Source organism: Balaenoptera physalus (genome assembly GCF_965194825.1).
Source record: "Balaenoptera physalus genome assembly, chromosome: 6".
Lineage (NCBI taxonomy): Eukaryota > Metazoa > Chordata > Mammalia > Artiodactyla > Balaenopteridae > Balaenoptera > Balaenoptera physalus.
Genome location: NC_138885.1, coordinates 61,892,025 through 61,912,436, shown reverse-complemented (window position 1 = coordinate 61,912,436; position 20,412 = coordinate 61,892,025). Strand labels below are relative to the sequence as shown.

The window sequence follows — 20,412 nt, the reverse complement described above, 5'->3', positions numbered from 1 at the left end:
GGCTTCTGGCTGTGATGGGTCGGAGATTCCCGACGAAGTGAAGCTGATTGGGTTTGCTCAGTTGAGTGTCAGCTGATGTCTGTCCCTTGATGTCACCCTGATCTGCCATGCCTCCCCCTCGCTGTGCCCTCCCCCCAACCTTTCCCTCCCCTGCCACTTCCTCCCACCCCCTAGCAAAAATCAGAGGATTGTGAAGAGGCCGGCTTCAACATAACGGGATAAAAAAAGAATTTTTTTAAACTTAACAACACTGAGTTCTGCTTTATTCTCTAGCAACCCACAGTATGAGAACAAGCAAAAACACCACAGCTGCACGACTGTTGCTCATTTTTCCAAAAGCTATTTAATATCCTCAGCAATCAATTCGGATCTCCCTTACGTGAAAAGAATCTGAAACACACTCAGGTGGTCCTATTTATTGGCAACAAAAGGAATTTTTTTCTATCAGAAGCCTATTTCTTCTCTCATTGTTGTCCTTCCTTTCTGTTATAATACTTTATTGTACATCTGACAATACCGCCTCTTCTGTTGTATTTAGAAATTAATATAAAATTAAGATTTATTAGCCGAACTTGAATTCTAGTTTTAAAACTGACTGTGAATTTTATTTTTCATATATTTATGCATTACACACCTTAGCTATAAGAAAGAAAAAACGTTTTCGATTATATATGCTTCTTGCAGTTACTCTCTTGTTATTTAAACAAAAAGTTTGAGGTCTATCTTTGGAGTATTTATAACTTGTGATTTTTGAAATGACTGACTGAATTAGGAACTAGGACACTTACTCTTTTGGTTTGCCTGAAAACCAGTCCACAAGCTGATTGATTGTCTCTTGGGAGAGGGAGGTGCCTTGCAAAAACAAAAAAACTTTCACATTAAGAATGTGCCTGAGGCTGCTTTACTCTGGAATATAGTCTCAGATCTAAAATTTCCTCTACATAAAGTGGCATATGTAAGTTTTGCTTCACTGGAACGTTTAGGATGCTCTATAAACCGTGGCCATTCTATTAGATTGCTAATTATGTACCCACCTCTGATTTGACGTCTCCTGAAGTGATTGATAGGATCTGTCGTTCCAAAGGTGATAAACTTGAAAATACCAGAATCCGTGTTTTACTTGAAATTCTGCAGAATACCCAGATGGAGTGAAAAATAATAGAAAGGGTTTTGTGCAATGACTGAAAGGTAAAACGCTGTTAAGTTTCAAGAATAAATACTTTCAACCCAAATAGCCCTCTGCTTGACTATACGTTATGGAATAGTAAACCTTAGGATTTTCAAAATTGGAGTCTAAACTTTCAGGGAGGTGGCTCCCAGGTGGTAGCATTTGCTCTTTCCTAGCTAACCCTAGACATGGCAGCTCTTTAATGTACTTTAAAAAGCAAATATATATTACTAAGGAAAAAAAAGTTATTTATAATTGCCTTGTCATAATTGTTAAGGTGTTCTAGAGCCATTTGCATACAATTTAATGTAATTTCATTCCATTCTATTGTTTACACAACAATTACTCAAAGATGACTGCAAAGGTAAAAGGAAAATAAAAGTGTATTATTGCACAAAGAGGTAGTGTCACATTGTTTCATTCCTCCTCTAGGTAGTGTCTGCATTGCTGCAGTGATATTTAGCGCTTTCATAAAATTCCTAGTGAGAATTAACTGGTGAAAAGTGCCCCGGGAAGACTAAGGCATCCATCAGGCATCCGTCCAGTCACAGAAAATCAGGTATGACAATTGCTTGATAAAAGAATGAAAGACAAACATTCACACTCCATGTAGACAGTCTGTCTGTCTTTAAATCAAAAACCACAGGGCTGCAGGGGACAAGTGAGAAGAATTCCTTCCAACTGCTAAGGCAGGAGTGGTTATAGGACTTGTGCAGGGCCTTTCAGAGCTTCCTGCAGAGCTGGCCTCCTAGGGCCCTGGCTTCCTGACATCCACTGCACAACTTGTGGCCAAAAACAGTATAAGAAAAGACCCTCATATTCTCAGAGTAAAACGTACATGAGGAACTGTAGAACTCTGTTTTGCAATATAGTAAAGAATAATGCTATATTTTCGTTATGCCCATATTCCCATACCTTTCCTAATGGTATTTGAGGGAGCTTACATATATTTATATACCAAGATAAAGACTTTCAAATACATAAAGAAATTAGGATGAAGGGTCAGTAAGATTTGGCTAACAAGATGAATGCAAGTATAAAGTCAGGACACAGAAGTTCACGATGAGGTCCTGCATCATTGCTAGAGCAGCACACACATTGGGATTAGAGCTTCCAACGCAGCAACAGTGAAGAAGAACTTTTTTTGTTTTTTTTCCTCAAGGAGAAACACGATTTTTCCTAGTACTAAAGCCTGAGATGAAATTTTTCTTGGAAGTTCGAGTTATGTATTCAGAAACTTAAAAACTCTCAAAGCATTGATACATATATCGCAAGTTTTGAACACTTACTTACCCTTTCTAGTACTTTCTGCGGGGGCCCAGATGTGTAGGGTATATAATAAGAAATGCTGGTCAGCCAGGAGCTGAGAGTGTGATCCAAGCAGTTGCTCTCACTCGTGGTCTAGAAAGATATAACACATTTAAAACTGAGTGGAATGAGTGGGCTGCGTTCCCTTTAGGCAATCCTCTGTGACTGTTTCTCCTAATCAGGCTTTTGATTAAACCTGACACATTGTGATTGTGCTCACTGGCAAAGACCTAAACGTTGATAAACACAGCTATTTGGCATTATTTATTTGGACAGCTTCACATGCTTTGACAAACAGGAGGGTTTACACTTCTTCGTAAAATCAAGGCACTCACATCTTATACCTAAATATACACAAAAACTGTCCCACATCCCATGTATCTCTACTGTGGTCAACTTGCAAAGATCTGAAATAGAAGGAAGTTATCATTATCTCATTTTAACTTCAATATATTGTTCTTATATGAACAAAATGGTTTTCTGTATCTAAGACAATTTTAGAGACTCCTATAAATCATGTGTGATGAAAACTTAATTTCTTTTTCCAAATAATTATCCTTGTAAAGTTATAAATTTCCCTATGTGTTGTTACATGTATGCTGGTAAATATGGTATATCTTCATGCCTCTTCTTCATGTGGGAGTAGGGTGAAGTAGCAGTCTTTAGGGGAAGAGCCAAGAATTCTCTCAAAAGACAAATCTAGTCCCATATAGAATCCTAGCATGGGAAATTTTTATATCAGGATTTTCACTCATCTCAACAGTGCACCTGTGGTCTACTTTGTGTTGAGCAATATACCTTCCTGGTGAACCCTCCAAGTTAAACTGGTAAGCAGAATCTATAGTTAAGTAATTAAATTACAGAGATGGTGAACATGAGCCAATTAACATTGGAGGACTTCTGCCCAAAGTTAGGATTTGCATTTGATAGTAAATGGTCTTAGGTCTTCTTTTGCCTTAGAGGTGTATTTGATAAGAGAAGCTGTCGCTTAGTGAGGCCCATTGAGTTTGTGACAGTAAAATCATATGATCAGTTTAAAATATTTATCCATTCATATAGCACAGAGCGTGCTTCTAGCTCATCCAAAAGTGGCTTTAGCCAATTATGATACAATTAAAGGAACTCAAATATATCCCCATTTTTCTGCTGCACACATTTACTGTCTAATTTGTTAGGCAATCCTAGCCCATTTCATACTCTCACCAGGACATTAAGGGGCAGGTTGGGTTTAAGTATAAGTGCTGTGCCAGGGTGGGTGGTACTAGAACGTACCCTCAGGGCCAGAATGTCCCAACCTAGAACTATGTAATGCTTTCTAGGGTTCTAAGTTTCAAGAGGTCTATTACTAGGCCAAATAGGCATAAAAAAATGGTTTTCAAGTGACAATTTCCATTGTATATTGGCATGAACTAAAATTTCAAGTAATGAGCTTTGATCATACAAGAGTGTTTCCTTTAAGCTGATGCAATACTTCCTGGAGTTAGCTGCTTAGGATGTGCACTACCAAGAATGAGTAAAATGTTTAATGCATTTAAAGAGTGGAGACTGTAAGGGCATATTTTTAAAATATGATTAAGTGACTGATTCCCTCAGGGACCCTAGACACAATATCAACACCCAAAAACACATGAAAGGAGCTGGCACTCCACTGGAATAGACACGCCATAAAAAATAGTCAAAAGTACCTGTTTCCAGAAGGTCCCAGTGGTTGCCTCAGTGCTATTTTGCCACAGAGAAAAAGCACGGTCCAATAACAGTGATGTTTCTTTACCTGTCTTCTTATACCTTGCTCAGCAAACCTAGTCATGGCTGGTTTGGGGACCTAAGAAAAGGAGAAAATTTTACACTGTTAGCTTATCAGCTACTGTGCATCTATGTCAAACCAATGGATGGTAAGAAAGGTACATAAAACTTCCCCTCATGAATTGTAGCGTACAAAATGAGCATCATTGGCTGAAGAGGTTTGTTGAACCTGTATAATGCAGCTTATAACTCAAAGGGCAAGGAATATTATTAAAAATTACCATCTTATGCTATTATTTGAATTTGCTACAGAATGAAGAAAGGTCAGTAATAGAATAATGATTCCTATAGTGTATTTATCCCTCATGTAGAATACTGGCTTGAGAAACCAAGATTTGTAATTTATCACAGAAGAAACTAACTTATTGTTTAGGTAGAATGTTCAGTAAACTAATGAGTCTATAATCTGGAAGAAGTAGGATAGTGCCCTTTAAAAAATGGTATAGAGGGCTTCCTTGGTGGTGCAGTGGTTAAGAATCCGCCTGCCAATGCAGGGGACACGGGTTTGATCCCTGGTCTAGGAAGATCCCACATGCCACGGAGCAACAAAGCCCATGCACCACAACTACTGAGCCTGCGCTCTAGAGCCCGTGAGCCACAACTACTGAGCCTGTGTGCCACAACTACTGAAGCCCGTGCGCCTCGAGCCTGTGCTCCGCAACAAGAGAAGCCACCGCAATGAGAAGCCCGTCACTGCAACTAGAGAAAGCCTGTGCGCAGCAGTGAAGACCCAATGCAGCCAAAAATAAAAAACTAAATTTTTTTTTTTTTTAAATGGTATAAACAACACTCCAGTCCAACCTCCACCCAGATGGACAATTTGGTATTGAACGATTCTGGCAGCAGCGCTTATACGTGTAAAGTAACATTACGTTCAAAATTAGCAGGTGCTCAGAGTGAGATTGAGTACATTCAGGTAGATCTTTCACATACATAAGTAGTTTTCTTCTCTCTGCAAACTCTATGGGATTCTGAAGAAAGAAGTGAATTAAGAGAAGGAGATCAAGATGACAGAGTAGGAGGATGTGGAGCTCACCTCCCCCCATGAACACATCAGAAATACCTCTACATGTGGAGCAATTCTCACTGGAAACAAACTGGAGACTGGCAGAATGACTTATACAACCAAGGCTGTAAGAAAGATCCACACAGAGTCAGGCAGGAAGAGAGGAGAAGCAATCAGGTCAGGACCTGTGCCCCTGGGAGGGGACACAGAATAGGAGGGGGATTACACAGCCTCAGAGATCATCCCTGGGGAGTGAGGGGTCTGAACCATATATTGGGCACCCCATCCCTGGGGTCCAAAACTGGGAGGAAAGGTTCCCCTTAGCAGGTTTGAAGGCCAAGGAGACTGATAGCGGGGCTGCCAGAAACCTAGACTACTCTTATGAAATGCACATGCATGCTTACTCCCTCAACAAGGCAGTGGAAGCAGATTGAAATGACCCAGGACTTTGGCTGGTTTTCTGCAACTGCCCCATTGCAGGCCCAAGGCCAAGCTGAGCACCCACCGTGGCCCCTCTTGCTCTGCAGAGCAGCTCCACACTAGGGCAAAGGCTGCTGTAGCTAAATGCACAGCTGTCAGGGACAGAGTCTGCTCAGACCTGGCAAGGCATCCATCCTGGTGTTCACAGGGGTGAAAGATCAGTGCTCTGACTGGTGCCGGGACCACCCCAGCACATACTGTGGCCTCTCTTGCTCCACAGCACAGCTCCCCACTAAGGCAAAGGCTGCCGCTGCTGAGCAGAGTATGCCGTTGTGGAAGACGGAACCAGCTTGGACCCAGCACTGTATCATCTGAACAGGGTCAGGATGGCCATCACTGGCACTTGCAGAGGCAGCAGGTTGGGAGTGATCTGGAGCTTTGACTGGTGTGCATGGAACACCCCAGCTCACACCCCGGCCTGCACGGGACACCTACTCCAGCAATGCTCCCCTGCAGGGCAAAGGTGCCCATGCTGGGAGGGAATAGAGCACACACTCAGAGGGAACAGAAGCTGACCCTCAGGGCTTCTGCTCCAGCAACTTTGGACCCGCCCCCTCCCTCGATAGGGTGATGTTGGCCACTGGGCAGAGGAGAAACCCCCTGTCACACCTGGCTCTAGCTCTAGCCCTCCCCCAGCTCTGCCATCTCCAAGCTCCACCTCCTAGCAAGGTGATAGCTGCCAGCACACCTGGAGGAGGAATGTGACTCATGCTCACTTCAGATCCAGCTCACCCACAAAAGCCACTGGGCACATGCTGACTGCATAAGGATGCTCCCACACAAGGACACCCCGTCAGAACCAGGATAGGTAACTGTTTCATCTAATTTCATAGAGACAGAGAAAGATAAGCAAAATGAGAAGACAGAGGAGTTTGTTTCAAATAAAAGAACAAGAAAGACAAAAAACCTGAAAAAAAATGAATGGAACAGAGATTGGGGCTTCCCTGGTGGCGCGGTGGTTAAGAATCCACTGGCCAACACAGGGGACATGAGTTCAAGCCCTGATCAGGGAAGATCCCACATGCCGTGGATCAGCTAAGCCCATGTGCCAAAACTACTGAGCCTGCGCTCTAGAGCCCGTGAGCCAAAACTACTGAGCCCGCATGCCTAGAGCCCGTGCTCCACAATAAGCCACTGCAATGAGAAGCCCGCGCACCGCAACAAAGAGTAGCCCCCACTCAACACAACTGGAGAAAGCCTGAGCACAGCAACAAAGACCCAGTGCAGCCAAAAATAATTTTAAAAAATAAAATGAATGAAACAGAGATAAATGATTTACCAGATAAAGAGTTCAAAGCATTAATAATAAGATGCTAACTGAACTGGGGAAAAGAATAAATGAACACAGTGTGAATTATAACAAGGAACTAGAAAATAAAAAAGAACCAATCAGAAGTGAAAAATATGATAACTGACGTGAAAAACACATTAGAAGGAATTAAGAGCAAACCAACTGATACAGAAGAACATATAAGTGATCTGGAAGATAGAATAATGGAAATCACCCAATCAGGATCGCAAAAAGAAAACAAATTTTAAAAATGAAATCAAGAGAGGAGAAGATGGTGGAAGAGTAAGATGCAGAGATCACCTTCCTCCCCACAGATACATCAGAAATACATCTACACGTGGAACTGCTCTTATAGAACACCCACTGAATGATGGCGGAAGACCTCAGACCTCCCAAAAGGCAAGAAACTCCCCACGTACCTGGGTAGGCCAAAAGAAAAAAAGGAAAAACAAAGAAAAAAGAATGAGGACGGGACCTGCACCAGTGGGAGGGAGCTGTGAAGGAGGAAAGGTTCCACACACTAGGAAGGCCCTTCGCGGGCGGAGACTGTGGGTGGCAGAGGGGGGAAGCTTCGGAGCCACAGAAGAGAGCGCAGCAACAGGTGCGGAGGGTACAGCAGAGAGATTCCCGCACAGAGGATCAGAGCCGACCAGCACTCACCAGCCAGAGAGGCTTGTCTGCTCACCCGCCGGGGCGGGCGGGGGCTGCGAGCTGAGGCTCGGGCTTCGGAGGTCAGACCCCAGGGAGAGGACTGGGGTTGGCGGCTTGAACACAGCCTGAAGGGGTTAGCGCACCACAGCTAGCCGGGAGGGAGTCTGGGAAAAGGTCTGGAGCTGCCGAAGAGGCAAAAGACTTTTTCTTCCCTCTTTGTTTCCTGGTGCGCGAGGAGAGGGGATTCAGAGCACTGCTCAAAGGAGCTCCAGACACAGGCGCAAGCCGCGGCTATCAGCGCGGACCCCAGAGATGGGCATGAGACACTAAGGCTGCTGCTGCCGCCACCAAGAAGCCTGTGGGCGAGCACAGGTCACTCTCCACACCACCTCTCCCGGGAGCCTGTGCAGCCCGCCACTGCCAGGGTCCCGTGATCCAGGGACAACTTCCCCGGGAGAACACACGGCGCACCTCACGCTGGTGCAACGTCACATCGGCCTCTGCCGCCGCAGGCTCGCCCCACATCCGTACCCCTCCCTCCCCCCGGCCTGAGTGAGCCAGAGCCCCCGAAGCAGCTGCACCTTTAACCCCGTCCTGTCTGAGCAAAGAACAGACACCCTCAGGTGACCTACACACAGAGGTGGGTCCAAATCCAAAGCTGAACCCCGGGAGCTGTGCAAACAAAGAAGAGAAAGGGAAATTTCTCCCAGCAGCCTCAGAAGCAGCGGATTAAATCTCCACAGTCAACTTCATGTACCCTGCATCTGTAGAATACCTGAATAGACAACAAATCATCCCAAATTGAGGAGGTGGACTTCGGGAGCAAGATACATTATTTTTTCCCCTTTTCCTCTTTTTGTGAGTGTGTATGTGTATGCTTCTGTGTGAGATTTTGTCTGTATAGCTTTGCTTTCACCATTTGTCCTAGGGTTCTGTCGGTCTGTTGTTTTTGTTTTTTTTTTTACTTAAAAAAATTTTTTTTTCTTAATAATTATTTTTTATTTTAATAACTATTTTATCTTACTTTATTTTATTTTATCCTCATTTTTTCTTTCTTTCTATTTTTTCTCCCTTTTATTCTGAGCTGTGTGGATTAAAGACTCTTGGTGCTCCAGCCAGGCATGAAGGCAGTGCCTCTGAGGTGGGAGAGCTAACTTCAGGACACTGGTCCACAAGAGACCTCCCAGCTCCACGTAATATCAAATGGTGAAAATCTCCCAGAGATCTCCATCTCAACACCAAGACCCAGCTTCACTCAACGACCAGCAAGCTACAGTGCTGGACACCCTATGCCAAACAACTAGCAAGACAGGAACACAGCCCCATCCATTAGCAGAGAGGCTGCCTAAAATCATAATAAGGCCACAGACCCCCCAAAACACACCACCAGACGTGGACCTGCCCACCAGAAAGACAAGATCCAGCCTCATCCACCAGAACACAGGCACTAGTCCCCTCCACCAGGAAGCCTACACAACCCACTGAACCAACCTTAGCCACTGGGGACAAACACCAAAAACAACGGGAAATACAAACCTGCAGCCTGCAACAAAGAGACCCCAAACACAGTAAGATAAGCAAAATGAGAAGACAGAAAAACACACAGCAGATGAAGGAGCAAGGTAAAAACCCACCAGACCTAACAAATGAAGAGGAAATAGGCAGTCTACCTGAAAAAGAATTCAGAATAATGATAGTAAAGATGATCCAAAATCTTGGAAATAGAATAGACAAAATGCAGAAACATTTAACAAGGACCTAGAGGAACTAAAGAGTAAACAAGCAATGATGAACAACACAATAAATGAAATTAAAAATACTCTAGAAGGGATCAATAGCAGAATAACTGAGGCAGAAGAACGGATAAGTGACCTGGAAGATAAAATAGTGGAAAGAACTACTGCAGAGCAGAATAAAGAAAAAAGAATGAAAAGAACTGAGGACAGTCTCAGAGACCTCTGGGACAACATTAAATGCACCAACATTCGAAGTATAGGGGTCCCAGAAGAAGAAGAGAAAAAGAAAGGGACTGAGAAAATATTTGAAGAGATTATAGTTGAAAACTTCCTTAATATGGAAAAGGAAATAGTTTATCAAGTCCTGGAAGCACACAGAGTCCCATACAGGATAAATCCAAGGAGAAACACGCCAAGACACATATTAATCAAACTATCAAAAATTAAATATAAAGAAAACATGTTAAAAGCAGCAAGGGATAAACAACAAATAACACACAAGGGAATCCCCATAAGGTTAACAGCTGATCTTTCAGCAGAAACTCTGCAAGCCAGAAGGGAGTGGCAGGATATACTTAAAGTGATGAAGGAGAAAAACCTACAACCAAGATTACTCTACCCAGCAAGGATCTCATTCAGATTTGATGGAGAAATTAAAACCTTTACAAACAAGCAAAAGCTGAGAGAGTTCAGCACCACCAAACCAGCTCTACAACAAATGCTAAAGGAACTATTCTAGGCAAGAAACACAAGAGAAGGAAAACACCTACAATAACAAACCCAAAATATTTAAGAAAATGGAAATAGGAACATACATATCGATAATTACCTTAAATGTAAATGGATTAAATGCTCCCACCAAAAGACACAGACTGGCTGAATGGATACAAAAACAAGACCCGTATATATGCTGTCTACAAGAGACCCACCTCAGACCTAGGGACACATACAGACTGAAAGTGAGGGGGATGGAAAAAGATATTCCATACAAATGGAAATCAAAAGAAAGCTGGAGTAGCAATTCTCATATCAGACAAAATAGACTTTAAAATAAAGACTATTACAAGAGACAAAGAAGGACACTATATAATGATCAAGGGATCGATCCAAGAAGAAGATATAACAATTGTAAATATTTATGTACCCAACATAGGAGCACCTGAATACATAAGGCAAATACTAACAGCCATAAACAGGGAAATCGACAGTAACACAATCATAGTAGGGGACTTTAACACCCAACTTTCACCAGTGGACAGATCATCCAAAATGAAAATAAATATGGAAACACAAGCTTTAAATGATACATTAAACAAAATGGAATTTATATTTATAGGACATTCCACCCAAAAACAACAGAATACACATTCTTCTCAAGTGCTCATGGAACATTCTCCAGGATAGATCATATCTTGGGTCACAAATCAAGCCTTGGTAAATTTAAGAAAATTGAAATCGTATCAAGTATCTTTTCCAACCACAACGCTATGAGACTAGATATCAATTACAGGAAAAGAGCTGTAAAAAATACAAACACATGGAGGCTACACAATACACTACTTAATAACGAAGTGATCACTGAAGAAATCAAAGGGGAAATCAAAAACTACCTACAAACAAATGACAATGGAGACACGATAACCCAAAACCTATGGGATGCACCAAAAGCAGTTCTAAGAGGGAAGTGTATAGCAATACAAGCCTACCTCAAGAAACAGGAAACTTCTCAAATAAACAACCTAACCTTGCACCTAAAGCAATTAGAGAAAGAAGAACAAAAAAACCCCAAAGTTAGCAGAAGGAAAGAAATCATAAAGATCAGATCAGAAATAAATGAAAAAGAAATGAAGGAAACGATAGCAAAGATCAATAAAACTAAAAGCTGGTTGTTTGAGAAGAGAAACAAAATTGATAAACCATTAGCCAGACTCATCAAGAGAAAAAGGGAGAAGACTCAAATCAATAGAATTAGAATTGAAAAAGAAGTAACAACTGACACTACAGAAATACAAAGGATCATGAGAGAGTACTACAAGCAACTCTATGCCAATAAAATGGACAACCTGGAAGAAATGGACAAATTCTTAGAAATGCACAACCTGCCAAAACTGAACCAGGAAGAAATAGAAAATATGAACAGACCAATCACAAGCACTGAAATTGAAACTGTGATTAAAAATCTTCCAACAAACAAAAGCCCAGGACCAGATGGCTTCACAGGTGAATTCTATCAAACATTTAGAGAAGAGCTAACACCTATCCTTCTCAAACTCTTCCAAAATATTGCAGAGGGAGGAACACTCCCCAACTCATTCTACGAGGCCACCATCACCCTGATACCAAAACCACACAAAGATGTCACAAAGAAAGAAAACTACAGGCCAATATAACTGATGAACATAGATGTAAAAATCCTCAACAAAATACTAGCAAACAGAATCCAACAGCACGTTAAAAGGATCATACACCATGATCAAGTGGGGTTTATTCCAGGAATGCAAGGATTCTTCAATATACACAAATCAATCAATGTGATACACCATACTAACAAATTGAAGGAGAAAAACCATATGATCATCTCAATAGATGCAGAGAAAGCTTTTGACAAAATTCAACACCCATTTATCATAAAAGCCCTGCAGAAAGTAGGCATAGAGGGAACCTTCCTCAACATAATAAAGGCCATATATGACAAACCCACAGCCAACATCATCCTCAATGATGAAAAACTGAAACCATTTCCACTAAGATCAGGAACAAGACAAGGTTGCCCATTCTCACCACTATTATTCAACATAGTTTTGGAAGTTTTAGACACAGCAATCAGAGAAGAAAAAGAAATAAAAGGAATCCAAATCAGAAAAGAAGAAGTAAAGCTGTCACTGTTTGCAGATGACATACTATACATAGAGAATCCTAAAGATGCTAACAGAAAACTACTAGAGCTAATCAATGAATTTGGCAAAGTTGCAGGATACAAAATTAATGGACAGAAATCTCTTGCATTCCTATACACTAATGATGAAAAATCTGAAAGTGAAATTAAGAAAACACTCCCATTTACCACTGCAACAAAAAGAATAAAATATCTAGGAATAAACCTATCTAAGGAGACAAAAGACCCGTATGCAGAAAATTATAAGACACTGATGGAAGAAATTAAAGATGATACAAATAGATGGAGAGATATACCATGTTCTTGGATTGGAAGAATCAACATTGTGAAAATGACTCTACTACCCAAAGCAATCTACAGATTCAATGCAATCCCTATCAAACTACCACTGGCATTTTTCACAGAACTAGAACATAAAATTTCAAAATTTGTATGGAAACACAAAAGACCCCGAGTAGCCAAAGCAATCTTGAGAACGAAAAATGGAGCTGGGGGAATCAGGCTCCCTGACTTCACACTATACTACAAAGCTACAGTAATCAAGACAGTATGGTACTGGCACAAAAACAGAAATATAGATCAATGGAACAGGATAGAAAGCCCAGAGATAAACCCACCCACATATGGTCACCTTATCTTTGATAAAGGAGGCAAGCATATAGAGTGGAGAAAAGACAGCCTCTTCAATAACTGGTGCTGGGAAAACTGGACAGGTACATGTAAAAGTATGAAATTAGAACACTCCCTAACACCGTGCACAAAAATAAACTCAAAATGGATTAAAGACCTAAATATAAGGCCAGACACTATCAAACTCTTAGAGGAAAACATAGGCAGAACACTCTATGACATAAATCACAGCAAGATCCTTTTTGACCCACCTCCTAGAGAAATGGGAAAAAAAAACCAAAAATAAACAAATGGGACCTAATGAAACTTAAAAGCTTTTGGACAGCAAAGGAAACCATAAACAAGACCAAAAGACAACCCTCAGAATGGGAGAAAATATTTGCAAATGAAGCAACTGACAAAGGATTAATCTCTAAAATTTACAAGCAGCTTATGGAGCTCAATAACAAAAAAACAAACAACCCAATCCAAAAATGGGCAGAAGACCTAAATAGACATTTCTCCAAAGAAGATATACAGATTGCAAAAAAACACATGAAAGAATGCTCAACATCATTAATCATTAGAGAAATGCAAATCAAACCTCAATGAGATATAATCTCACACCGCTCAGAATGGCCATCATCAAGAATTCTAGAAACAATAAATGCTGGAGAGGGTGTGGATGAAAGGGAACCCTCTTGCACTGTTGGTGGGAATATAAATTGATCCAGCCACTATGGAGAACAGTATGGAGGTTCCTTAAAAAACTAAAAATAGAACTACCATATGACCCAGCAATCCCACTACTGGGCATATACCCTGAGAAAACCATAATTCAAAAAGAGTCATGTACCAAAATGTTCATTGCAGCTCTATTTACAATAGCCAGGACATGGAAGCAACCTAAGTGTCCATAATTGGATGAATGGATAAAGAAGATGTGGCACATATATACAATGAAATATTACTCAGCCATAAAAAGAAATGAAATGGAGTTATTTGCAGTGAGGTGGATGGAGTTAGAGTCTGTCATACAGAGTGAAGTAAGTCAGAAAGAGAAAAACAAATACAGTATGCTAACACATATATATGGACTCTAAGGGGAAAAAAAAAAAAGGTCATGAAGAACCTAGTGGCAAGGCGGGAATAGAGAAACAGACCTACTAGAGAATGGACTTGAGGATATGGGGAGGGGGAAGGGTAAGCTCTGACAAAGTGAGAGAGTAGCATGGACATATATACACTACCAAATGTAAAATAGAAAGCTACTGGGAAGCAGCCGCATAGCACAGGGAGATCAGCTCGATGCTTTGTGATCACCTAGAGGGGTGTGATAGGGAGGGTGGGAGGGAGGGAGGTGCCGGAGGGAAGAGATATGGGAACATATGTATATGTATAACTGAGTCACTTTGTTATAAAGCAGAAACTAACACACCGTTGTAAAGCAATTATACTCCAATAAAGATGTTAAAAAAATAAAATAAAATAAAAAAATAAAATGGAAACAACAAAAAAAATGAAATCAGTTTAAGGAAGCTCTGGGACAACATCATGTATACCAACATTTACATTATAGGGGCCCCAGAAGGAGAAGAGAGAGCAAAAGGGGTTGAAAATATATTCAGTGAAATTATGGCTGAAAAGTTCCTGAATCTGAAGAAGGAAGTACATCCAGGTACAGGAAGTACAGAGAGTCCCAAACAAGATGAATCCAAATAGATCCACACCTAGGCATCAAAATTAAAATGGCAAAAGTTAAAAAGAGAATTCTTAAGACAGCAATAGAAAAGCAAGGCGTCACATACAAGGGAACCCCCATAAGACTATGAGATGATTTTTCTGCAGAAACATTGCAGGCCAGATGGGAATGGCATGACATGTTTAAAGTGTGGAAAGGGAAAACCCAACAACCTAGGATAATCTCCTCAGCAAGATTATCATTCAGAATTGAAGGAGAGATAGAGCTCATCAGTACTACACCAACCCTAAAAGAAATTTTGAAGGGTCTTCTCTAAGTAGAAAAGAAAAGGCTATAACAAGAAGTTAGAATCTATAGGAAAGGAAAAATCCCACTAGTAAAGGCAAGCACATAGTAACGGCTGTGAATCAACCACTTTAATAAGCTAGTACAAAGACTGAAAAACAAAGAATTGTAAAATCAACTATAACTACAACAAACAGTTAAAACATAAAGATATGAAATATGACATCCAAAACACAAAATGGGGGGGAGGGGAGTAAAAAACAGATCTTTTAGAAAGTATTTGAAATTAAATGACTACCAGTTTAAAACAAACAGATATAGGTATAGGTCAACATGTATGAATTCCATAATAATCATAAATCAAAAACTTACAATAGATACACAAAACCTAAAGAGAAATGAACACAAGGATACCATTAAAGAAAATCATCAAACTACAAGGGAAGAAACAAAAAAAGAAAAGAACAGAGAAGAACTATAAAACAACCAGGAAACAATTAACAAAATGGCAATAAGTACATACGTATCAATAATCATTTTAATACAGCCACTATGGAGAACAGTATGGAGATTCCTTAAAAAACTAAAAATAGAACTACCATATGACCCAGAAATCCCACTACTGGGCATATACCCTGAGAAAACCATAATTCAAAAAGATACATGCACCCCAATGTTCATTGCAGCACTGTTTACAATAGCCAGAACTTGGAAGCAACCTAAATGTCCATCAACAGATGAATGGATAAAGATGATGTGGCACATATATACAATGGAATATTAGCCATAAAAAGGAACAAAATTGGGTCATTTATAGAGACACGGATGAACACAGAGACTGTCAGACTGAGTGAAGTAACTCAGAAAGAGACAAACAAATATTGTATATTAATGCACATATGTGGAATCTGAAAAAATTGGTATAGATGATCTTATTTACAAAGCAGAAATAGAGACACAGACATAGAGAACAAATGTATGGATACCAAGGGGGAACGTGGGGGAGGGTGGGATTAATTGGGAGATTGGGATTGACATATATACACTAATATGTATAAAATAGATAACTGGGCTTCCCTGGTGGCGCAGTGGTTAAGAATCTGCCTGCCAATGCAGGGGACACGGGTTCGAGCCCTGGTCTGGGAAGATCCCACATGCCACGGAGCAACTAAGCCTGTGAGCCACAACTACTGAGCCTGCGCGTCTGGAGCCTGTGCTCCGCAACGGGAGAGGCCGCGACAGTGAGAGGCCCGCGCACCGTGATGCAGAGTGGCCCCCGCTAGCCGCAACTGGAGAAAGCCCTCGCACAGAAAGGAAGACCCAACACAGCCAAAAATAAATAAATTAATTAATTAAAATAGATAACTAAGAAGAACCTGCTGTATAAAAAATAAAATTCAAAAATAAAATTTGTAAAATGAGGAAAAAAGACATAGAATGGCTGACCAGATTAAAAGACAAAATACATGTATATGCTGCTTACCAGAGACTCACTTCAGAGCTAAAGGCACACACAGACTGAAAGTGAGGAGATGGAAAAATATATTTCATGCAAATGGAAATGACAAGAAAGCTGTAGTAGCAATACTCATATCAGATAAAGTAGACTTTACAACAGAGTCTACAACAAAAGACAAAGAAGGGCATTATATAATAATAAAGGGATCAATACAAGAAGGGGATGAAACATTTGTTAACATATATGCACCTACTATAGGAGTACCTAAATATATAAAGCAAATATTAACAGACATAAAGGGAGAAATTGACAATAATACAATAATTGTAGAGATTTTTAATACCCCACTTACATCAATGGATAGATCAACCAAACAGAAAAGCAATATGGAAACAGTAGTTTTAAATGACACATTAGACTAGTTGGACTCAGTAGATATTTATAGGATATTATATCCAAAAACAGCAGAATACACATTCTTTTCAAGTGCATTTGGAATGTTCTCCAGGACATATCACATCCTAGGCTACAAAACCAGTCTCAATAAATTTAAGACGATAGAAATTCTATCAAACAGTTTTTTCCTGACCACAGTGGTATGAAACTAAAAATCAATTACAGGAAGAAAAATGGGGAAAACACAAACATGTCAAGACTAAACAATATGCTACTAAAATAGATAACTAATAAGGACCTATTGTATAGCACAGGGAACTCTACTCAATACTCTCTAATGGCCTATATGGGAAAAGAATCTAAAAAAGAGTGGATGTATGTATATGTATAACTGATTCACTTTGCTATACACTTGAAACTAACACAACATTGTAAATCAACTATACTTCAAAAACAAACAAACACTAGTGGGTAAATGAAGAAATCAAAGAGGAAATCAGAAAATACCTCAAGACAAATGAAAGTAAAAGCACAACTTTCCAAAGTCTATGGGGTGCAGCAAAAGCAGTTCTAAGAGGGAAGTTTATAGTGATAACAGGCCTACCTCAAGAAACAAGAAAAATTAGAAATAAACAACCTAACATCTAAAATAATTTGTAAAAGAACAAAGCCCCAAGTCACCAGAAAGAAAATAAATTTCAAAGAGAAACTAAATAATAGAGAGACAAAAAAAAAGAAAGAAAAAAGAAAAGATCTGTGAAACCAAGAGCTGTGTTTTTTGTTTTTTGTTTTAAGACAAACAAAATTGATAAGGCTCATCAAATAAAACAGAGAGGATCCAACCAAGTAAATTAAGAAATAAAAGAGGAAAAATAGCCAATATCACAGAGATACAAAAAAAAAAAAAAAAAACATAAGAATACTACAAACAGTTATATGCCAACAAATTCGATAACCTAGGAAAAAAATGGGTAAATTTCTAGAACCATGCAATCTTCCAAGCTTAAATCAGGAAGAAATAGACAATCTGAACAGATCAATCAATAGTAATGAAATTGAATTTGTAATTTTAAAAAACCTCCCAGCAAACACAAGTCCAGGACCAGATGGCTTCACAGGGGAATTGTACCAAACATTCAGAAAAGAATTAATACCAATCTTTCTCAAACTCTTCCACATTTTATGAGATCAGCATTACCCTGATACCAAAACCAGATAAGAATGGCACAAAAAAAGAAAATTACAGGTCAATATTCCTGATGAACATAGATGCAAAAGTCCTCAAAGAAATATTAAGCAAACTGAATTCAACAATACATTAAAAGGCTCATACACCATTATCAAGTTGGATTTATCCCAAGGATACAAGGAAGTTTCAACCTCCACAAACCAGTCAATGTGACACACCACATTAACAAAGGATTAAAATCATATTATCATTTCAGTTGATGCAGAAAAACATTTGACCAAGTTCAACATCCATTTATGATAAAAACTCTCAACAAAGTGGGTATAGTGGGAACGTATCTCAACATAACAAAGGCCATAAAAGACAAGCCTACAGGTAACATCATACTCAAGGTGGAAAGCTGAAAGCTTTTTCTCTAAGATCAGGAACAAGTAAAGGATGTCTACTCGTCACTTTTATTCAATGTAAGAGCACTTAGGCAGGAAAAAAAAGAAATAAAAGGCATCCAAATTGGAAAATAAGTAAAACTGTCACTATTTGCAGATGACATGATACTATACATAAAAAACCCTAAAGCCGCCACAAAAAAACTATTAGAATAAATGAATTCAGTAAAGTTGCAGGATACAAGATTGACATATAGAAATCTGTTGTTTTTCTATACACTAATAATGAACTTTCAGAGAAAGCAAAAAAACAGTCCAGTTTGAAATCACATGAAAAAAAATAAAATACCTAGGAATAAACTTAACCAAGGAAGTGAAAGGCCTATGGTCTGAAAGTATAAAACATTAGTGACTGAAGTTGCAGATGGTACAAAGAAATGGAAAGATATTTTGTGTTCATTGATTGGAAGAATTAATATTGTTAAATGTTCATACTACCCAAAACAATTTACAGATTTAATGCAATATCTATTAAAATGCCCAGGACATTTTCACAGAACTAGAAAAAATAATCCTAAAATTTATATGGAACCACAAAAGACCACAAATATCCAAAGAAATCTTGAGAAAAAGAACAAAACTGGAAGTATCACACTCCCAGACTTCAGACTACACTACAAAGCTACAGTAATTGAATCAGTATGGTACTGGCACAAAAACAGACACATAGATCAAGGGGATAGGAGAGAGAGCCCAGAAATAAACCCACACACTTAAGGTCAATTAATCTACAACAAAGGAAGCAAGAATATTCAATGGAGAAAAGACAGTGGTGCTGGGAAAACTGGACAGCTGTGTGTAAAAGAATGAAATTACAACATTTTCTCACATCATATACAAAAATAAACTCAAAATGGATTAAAGACCTAAATGTAAGACCAGGAACCATAAAACTCCTAGAAAAAAACATAGAACAATCTTTGACATAAACAGTAATATTTTGGGGATCTCTTTTTAAGGTGAAGGAAACAAAAGCAAAAACCAACAAATGAGATCTTGTTAAACTTGAGCTTTTGCACAGCAAAAGAAACCATCAACAAAATGAAAAGACAGCCTACTGAATGAGAGAAAAATTTCCAAATGACATGACAGACAAGGGGTTAATATCCAAACTATATATAAAGAGCCCATACAACTAAATATTAAAAAAAAAAAAATTAAAAGTGGGCAAAAGACCAGAATAGACATTTTTCCAAAGAAGATATACAGATGGCCAACAGGTACATGTAAAGATGCTCAACATTGCTAGTCAGAGAAATTCAAATCAAAATCACAATGTGATATCACCTCACACCTGTCAGAGTGGCTATCATCCAAAAGTCTACAAATTACAAATTTTGGTGAGGACGTGGAGAAAAGGGAACCTTAATATACCATTGGTGGGACTATAAATTGTGCAACCACTATGGAAAACAACATGGAGGTTCCTCAGAAAACTAAAAATAGAACTAACATGATTCAGCAGTTCCACTCCTGGATGCATATCCAAAGAAAATAAAAACACTGATTTGAAAAGATACATGTTCATAGCAGCATTATTTAGAAATAGCCAAGATATGGAAGCAACCTAAGTGTCCATCAATAGTTGAATGGATAAATGGAATATTACTCCGCCATGAAAAAGAATGAAATTTTGCCATTTGCGACATGGATGTGGCATTTGCAATAACATAGATGCATCTGGAGGGTATTATGCTTAGTGAAATAAGTCAGAGAAAGACAGATACTGTATGTTATTACTTATATATGGAATCTAAAGAATAAAACAGATGAATGAATATAACAAAACAGAAATAGACTCACAGATATAGGGAACAAACTAGTGGTTACCAGTGGGGAGAGAGAAGGCAGGAGGAGCAAAATAGGGGTAGGGGATTAAGAGGTACAAATACTATGTATAAACTAAAATAAGCTACAAAGATATGTTGTACAGCATGGGGAATACAGCCAATATTTTATAATGACTTTAAATGGAGTACAAGCTATA

At 39.3% G+C, this 20,412-nt stretch overlaps 1 protein-coding gene across 5 annotated transcripts in view; it reads left to right on the top strand.

Moving 5' to 3' along the window:
• STK39 (serine/threonine kinase 39) overlaps positions 1-248 on the top strand; it is a 304,504-nt gene extending 304,256 nt beyond the window's left edge. For all 5 annotated transcript variants that reach the window (XM_082465063.1, XM_082465065.1, XM_082465066.1 and 2 more), the window contains one exon: positions 2-248. In XM_082465063.1, coding sequence (XP_082321189.1) covers positions 2-76 — 75 coding nt within the window. In that variant the 3' untranslated portion in view covers positions 77-248. The remainder of the gene's footprint in view (position 1) is intronic.
• Positions 249-20,412: the final 20,164 nt, after the last annotated feature.